Consider the following 7,814-nt stretch of genomic DNA (forward strand, 5'->3'; position numbering starts at 1 on the left):
AAAGCCAGAGAGTCAAGAACGTTAAGCATCCTAAAGTTTTAGGAGAAATTAAGTCAGCTCTAAAACGTGTTTATTAAACATACAGAAGAGCACTGTATTAAGAGTCCACTTTTCGCTGGGCTCCTGCATTTATTAAGCAGGTGACCCTGGGCAAGACCAGTTTTTCTCCATCTCGGTTGCTCATCCAGAGATAATAACCCGTCTTGCCTCTCTTAAAGGCGCTGAGAAAATCGCATGAAGAATGAGAAGGCTTTACAAATTGCAAAGCACCACACAAAGGTGGGCAATTGTCAACAGTGCTTCTTGGATTTGCTGAGAAAACTCTTCACCAAGACGAGGTAGAGCCAAAAGGCACAGTGGAACAGCAAGCTGGAGGGAGGAGAGTGAGACAGCAAAGCAAAAGGGAGAGCTGGCAGTTAACCTGCGGTCAATTTTACAAGGCCAGGAAAGTGTCACACTCTTAATTAAGTGTCAGGCGGCAGCTCTGCCACATAAATGTACCGGCAGAGAAGACACCGACTGCAGCCACCATTCTTACCTCTCCCTCTAGGAAAGATATCTTCTCTAAAAGCTGCAGTATCAAGAGCTGTTTCTGTTGCACCTTTTTCTTTAATGATTCAATCTAGAAAGAAACAAATGAAAAATTATTAATAAAAATGTAGACTTGTATAAGAACAAGTGAATTATGGGGAGAGGACCCCCTGATCATCATTTGAACAGAACCTGCACACAGGTTCTCCGTGCCCCTTGGAACCTCGCTGATCTGAGATGCTCTGGGGAAGAGGCCTGCTGCGACTGAGGGAGACAGGGTCAGCGGCACTTTCGGGGTCCATCCTGCTAGGGCCCTTCAGCCCAGCACCTCCACACTGAGGGTAATTTGTGACCCTGAATGACGGGCCAGAGGCAACCCAGGGACTTGCATTGAGAAATGCAGCTACAAATCACAAAAAAATCGTTCTTTGGCTTGCATTTATCAGGCAGCCTGCATTTCAAACATCCATTCTGTTACTATTGTTGGTGCACTCATATCTGTTCAACCAGGATCAAAAGGTTTGGATTGGGGAGAGGATCGCCGCAAGTGTTAATGAAAGTCAGAGGGCCACAGACTCATGAGCCCTGAGGTAAGGAGCACGGCTGCCTACAGACCCGCCCTGGGCTGCCACCTCTGACTGTACACTGTGCTCCATCCTGGACTCCTCTTGCCTTTCCTTCCCTTCGTGCTCCATGTTTTCCTAGATGGACCGGAGGTTCTCTGAACCAGGCCACGTCTTAGACAACAGTGAGAACAGTATGTAGGTTCAGGAACAGCACACTGACTTTCTAACAACCTTGAACACCGGCGTTAAGCACCTGTGTAGCAGAAAGGCACAATCGCTGTGGAAGCGCAGAAGGACATGTTTCCTACGGAAGGGAACCTGGCAATATCCAGCAAAGGACATACGCGTTCACTCTTTGACTTAGCAATCCCATTTCTAGAACACACTCCAAAGACGCACTGGCCAAAATAAAAAGCGACTTGGACACAGAGTTTTTGTGTTTCAGGAAACACAAAACAGTACAAAACTCTATGAGTTAAGCGGCTGGTTCAACTGAGCACAGCCTAACAGTGGGGTCTGAGTAAGGTGACTCAGACACTGAGGTAACATACATATACTGACATACGTGTAGTACTCTAGCTTTGGTGTAAAGCAGGTAGGGATGTAGAAATGCATGCATATTTGCATAGGAAACACTATAAAGATGAAACCATAATTAGTAATATTTATCAACAGGGAGAGGAAAGACTTAATGGAGAGACAGACTAGATGAAAGACTTAAGTGATAACATTATGTAGGTTTAACTTTGAAAGCCTACTTTACAGATCCAGAAGATAAAATTAAACAAAAAGCAAACTGTAAATGCTAAAAGTTGATGACAAACTAAAATAAGGCAGCTTAACTGTGATGTCAAATTGGTGAAAAGCATTCAAGCTTTGTTACCACAAGGTAATTTGCTATGCTTAGCAAAGTATACTCTAAGGATAAATAGAGCTGCAAAGAAATCTCTCCTTCAGCAGGAAAATTGTGAGTCCTGACACTGTTATTTTGAAACCATTTGATATCTACTGTAGTAGAATTGTTAAGGTAAGAAAGAAATACAAGTACAAAATCAAAGCAGTAAAAAAATGTTAAATTTGAAATAATATGAATTAGAAATTTTTTATTTGTTTGTGAAATATGTGTTCATACTCAGCTCACTGAGAGAAAGAACCTAGGAATAATAACATAACATATCCAGATTATGGTGGGTGTTTATCACTTTTCACTTAAAACAGAGGACATCTTTGAAGATTGGCCCATTCTGGGGCAAAAAATAAACTAAATGAATTAGAAATATCTAAAAACAAGGACAGGCATGGCTTCTTCTTGGGCCAAAGGTAGGACAATTTAGCACCAAAAAGAATAATTGTAACTGATAAAACACATGGAATATGTAACTATTGAAGAACATGAATATTTCATAATTCTTAAACAAGAAAAAAACAAGCAAAAATTCATTGGATACCACTGGAATTGACTGAGCACCAGCAATTTGAAGAAAAAAGTGAAGCATTCATCTTGTGCAGACTGCACTTGGAGACCATACAATCTCTGCATTTACACATACAATCTTGTTTATGAGGGAAAGCTTTTACTTTACTGAAGAATTCTGGTTAATCAATGGGAGAGAATGACAGAGTAAGAAAACTGTGATCTTGCAATCCCTGTGGAACACTGATTCAAACATTCACAGATAAAATGGTGGGGTGGGCGCTGATGAGGGGCATCACGGCTCTGCCCTGGGTCATCACCACGTACTCCACCACGTACTCCATCACCATCACTCCACGTACACCGGCATCACCCAAAGGGGAACTAGCAGCCAGCGCCTGCTCCAAAGTGACTCAACTTGAAGCACAGCCATAAGGTATTCTTGCCCTCCCCCAAACACAGCTTGAGCTACTCAAGCTTCGAGAGCCAACACAGGAACAAAACATCAACTCCAGAACATGAGAACTGTCTACAGCCATACCACCTGGGCATGCCCGATGCTGTCTTCAATTCCTACAGTGTCCCTATAGGGGTAAAGCAGAGGCGGGGCATGGGGTGGCATCCCTGGATTAAGACACGTTAGAATTTAACAACCAAACATAATCATAATGTGTGCTGATGAGAACAGAGCATCAAAAAAGACATTTTGGAAACTTTTATCACAGGCTGGCATTGCACAATACCAAAGAATCATCGTTAGTCTGGTTAAGCGTGATGATGGTACTATGTAATTATATAAATGTTTATGCTTTAGAGATACACAGTGATACATATAGGAAACACAGGCAGAATGTCTGTGTTTTGCTTAAAATGCTACATGGAAGAAAGAAAAGAGGATAAAATTAATACGTAAAGCTAATATGGCACAGCCGTGCTATTTGTTGCACCTGGCTAGAGTCTATTGGCCTTTGATTAGTCTCTCTGTTCTGAGGGCGTGTGGCATCTTCATCCTAAAATATTTTCAAATTCTATGGGGTATCAAAAAATATAATCCTCTGATAAAAAAATCAAACCAAAATAGAATATAAGAAACACACTGCTGAAAAAATGGTCAGTATTGATGATAATTAAAGAAATTACCAATAAACATATTAACAAGTTATCCTTTCATACTACTAAATTTTTCCCTAACTAGAGAATAGGAGAGGCCAGTGCAAGGCTGGCAGGACAGACATGCCTCAGTGTTGCAGGTGGTACTGTAAATTAGAATGACCCTTAAGGCGATCTAGCAATAAATATTAAGAGCCATAAAGCTGCTCAGACCCTCTGACCCACTAATCCCACTCCTGGGAATTTATCCTACAGTATAATTCAAACATAGGAAGAAAGCTGTATATATAAAGATGTTCTTGCTCCCATTATTTATAATCGAGAGAAAATGGAAATAAGCTTAATGTCCAGCACTAAAGGAATGAGCAATAAATTGTGAAATATCAATCTGATGGAGTATGGAACATAAACACCAAAAACAAAATAGATTGCAAAATGGAAAAGTGTTTACCGAAAAGCCTCAAGGGACAGAAAAACGAAAGTTTACAATGGTGGAAGTAAAATCTGGAAGAGAAGTTAGATGAATGAAGTAGTTCTGGGTTGAAACAGGATCACAGGAGAAAAAAAGAATCTGTGTAAATTTTCTAGGAATAATTTTCAAATGCTCCTTTTCCTTTTCTATCTACAGCATGAAGATTTTCTTAACTGACTTCTAAAATCTTTAAATGGCAGCCGCAGTAGGCACTGAAATTCATTAAAAGGCTCCAAGGTAATGAGGGGCGATATTTAATCAAGTAACAGAAAAGGTGATTCCAACGCAGGGCTTCACGACCGCTGAAGGACTCAGTGATCTGCGAGTCAGAGAAAGCAAAGTGGCTTAAGAGCACAGGCACCAACCACCCATAGGAGGACACCCACCCGAGGCTGCTCGTCATCGGCCCCTAGATTTTAGCTTAAGAGTATTCAACCCTAAAATGCAGTGGGTCGTGCATTCTTGGATTCGAACAGCTCATCTGAAATATTCAGATAAAAATCTGTGTCTGTGCTGAAATGTACAGACTGTTTTCCTGTCATTTCCCCCAAACACAGTGTGACAAGTGTTTATGCAGCATTGACACAAGGTACTGTAAGTGACCTACAGGTGACTTAAAATACATGGGAGGAGACACATAGGATACGCCCCAGCATGGCACCGATTTACACAAGGGACTCAGATTTGCCCCCCTTTACAAAGGAGGGCTGTAAATCAATAAACAAACAAAGACACCCCCAGAAAGAGCTGCTGCTGATGCGGGCAGCTCTTCTGACAGAGCAGAGCACTGTGTCACACTGGTAAGGCCCCTGGTTTTGTGGGGGAAGAAGAGGCCAAGGGGAGGATTTGGGGTGCAGATGCTCTGACAGTAATGTTATGGTTTCCACAAATGATGCTTCCCAAGGCGCCTGTGCTGTTGGGATAAGTGTCGTTCCCATCCTTGAGTGTTTCTTACAAAGGCATCTCGTCTCTCATACTCCGTCACCAAGATGGCCTTGCTTAGACTGGAGGGAAAGTGCGTTCAGCAGAGCCCAGCCCTACGTGCCCTCCAAGGGGCTGAGTCTGAACCTCAACGTCCACTCCTAGTGGTGTGTCCCGGAGCACACCCCACGCCTTCTCCCATGTAATGCACCATTTCTGAAATAGCACACTTTGGGTTTGATAGCATGCCAGTGAGAGCTGACTCCAAACTCCACTTCCTTTTACAGTGTCGAAACTACACATCAGTATGGAAAACAGTGTTATTTTTGACTACTCTAAAAAAATCTTGAAACATAGTCTTTTGTAGCATCAAGCAAAACTTCGCTACCGTTACATGACTATAAATATTCCTCGTATAACGAGGATATATAACGATGACAAGTTTGACTCCCGGACTTACTACTCAGCTGTGGTGTTTGGATTTATGACCCACATTCATACGCACAGTGCAGGAACACGAGTGACAGTGCAACCTCATGGTGGCTTCTTGTACAGTACTATAGTTTTTGCTGATTGTGTGCTTCAGTACTGCAGCTTTATTTCCTGTTATACACTACAGTGCTGCATGGAAGAGTTATGCAACAGAAGCAAAGTCATCAAGTCGGAGTTTCCTTTGACCATGTCTTTGTTTTAAATATTGTAATATGTGTACTGTACACAAGTTCTCACTTAGCAGCCATTTCATTTGGAACTGAACTCTTGTCATTAAAAGAAGAATGCTATTGGCATTTCTCCTCCTTGAACTGTGAGCTCCTGAGTGGTCATCTTTGTATTGTGAGACAATAAATGAATCAGTGAGTTCAAATGTCCATCCTTAAACAATCCATCCCTTAGAGAGCAGGGCCAAAGTGGCATGGAACAGGCTCTTGGAGTCCCAGGTGATCCAAGGCGGCCTTGCTGACCTTGTGTCCCGACACACTCCCAGACTGGGGGCCACTTCAAAGCCAGGGTTTTGCCCAGGTAGGGAGCAAGTGAAACGCATCAGGCACCTTTGCTGTCGCTTCTTGACGTGTTTTCAGCTTGTGAATCTGACCCTCCGGAGGTTGTGGCCTCTTTGGGAAGCTGCAGTTTGCCTGGCAGTCACCAGGTGGTGGTAAATGACCTTGCTCGCCGGCCTCCGTGCCTCCGTGCAGGCCGCTAAGGACCGAGCAGGCGGAAGTGCGCTTTCGGGGCTCAGGCACGTGAACATGATCTTGTTGAGATGGCTGAATTTACACGCTGCTCAGCTACGTAGCAGCCCCCTTCACAGAACGAGGGAGAGGACAGCTTGATGGACTGCGCATCCTGTCAACCACTGCTAATAGAATTTCTCTAACTTTTGTTCTGATAAGCATGCTTCTTTGTCACTTAGATCGAATGTATATCTTGGGGCATAACAGATCATGCAGGATGCTGAGTCTCTGGGTCTTCAGGCTGGCTTGATTTTTAAGCAGAAAAAGGACAGTGAAAGTTCCAGCTTCCTAAAACCAACGGTGGCTTTCTTCTCTTTAGCCACAACTGAGTTCCCTGCACAGATGGCTTGAGATAAGCACACAGTGCTGGAATCCCCTGGGTACTGACCAAACGCCGTCATCCAGGGCCAGGCCCCAGAGATGCTGAGAAAGCACAGTCTTTTCCTCAAAAACCCTCTCAAGCTTCCAGTGTCCCAACCCCTGGGACAAGAGATCCCTTTCCTCAGGCCCCGTTGTCATCCCACTTTCCTTTTATGCTCGCTCTGTCCCCTAAGGAGCCCTACATTTAGGTGACACCACCCTCGGAGCATGCGCCAGTCCTGGACCTCCTCCAGGACTGGACCTTCGCGCCTTCCACCCATGACCAACTCCCAGGCACCGCCCAGTATACCCGGCCGGCTTTGTGTCTCCAAACCCACACTGCTGCTACTGGTGTACAAGAGCCCCCTCCCTGCACAGAACTCAGAATCCCCAGGGCAATGCTATGTCTATCAATTATCTTAAATGAAACATCACCTCTTCAGGGAGGTGAATTCACCCCGAGGAGTACACAAAGCCCAGCGCACAACTCACTTTTACAGACTGCGTTTCAGACTGCTACACTCATCGGATTCTTCCCAACTTGTCTCACATAGAGCTCTGTCAACCAGGCAAAACAAATCTGTACAAAAACTTAGTGAGGTTCTGTTTTTGACTGTGCACAACCCTGGAAGTTGTGAAACTTTTCAGCCTCTCGGGATCCCCTGCTCCCCTCCACAGACACATACTAGAAACATGTAGGGCAGGGCCATTTCACGTTAGATGTCAGGAAACGAGAGGGCTCTACAGTTAGAGGTAGGTCACGGGTACTCATCGTACAAGACTCAGGAGACTAACTCAGTATGGAACACCAGGACTGTAAAGAAACTTAGTGAATACCGCAGTGAGCAAGCATTAAATATTAGCAGCTGATATGGCTTGTGAATAAATTGCACTTTGGGTGCTCGCTTCAGCAGCACATATACTAAAATTGGAGTGATACAGAGAAGATTAGCACAGCCCCTGTGCAAGGGCGACACACAAATTTGTGAAGCATTCCACATTTAAAAAAAAGAAATTGCACTTTGGGTCTCTTTTTTGTTTTCTTTGTGAGATTTGGTATCAGATCAAGCCCAGGGACTCTTTACCACTGAATTACAACCACAGCCCTATTTTTTTATTTTTTATTTTGACAAGGTCTTGCTAAGTTGCCCAAACTGGCCATCATCCCGCTTCAAACTTCCAGAGTGCTGGGATTACAGATGTGCACC

The 7,814-nt window shown here is 43.9% G+C and overlaps 1 protein-coding gene across 1 annotated transcript in view; it reads right to left on the minus strand.

The window, feature by feature from the left end:
• Positions 1–7,814, minus strand: part of Myzap (myocardial zonula adherens protein) — a gene marked incomplete at its 5' end in the record, with an annotated part of 66,097 nt that overhangs the window by 16,448 nt on the left and 41,835 nt on the right. Inside the window, 1 exon segment of the mRNA XM_013518876.1 lies at positions 539–622. Within this exon segment, the coding sequence (XP_013374330.1) occupies positions 539–622 (84 nt within the window).

Source organism: Chinchilla lanigera, unplaced genomic scaffold (genome assembly GCF_000276665.1).
Source record: "Chinchilla lanigera isolate Chin_1 unplaced genomic scaffold, ChiLan1.0 scaffold00049, whole genome shotgun sequence".
NCBI classification, from domain to species: Eukaryota; Metazoa; Chordata; class Mammalia; order Rodentia; family Chinchillidae; genus Chinchilla; species Chinchilla lanigera.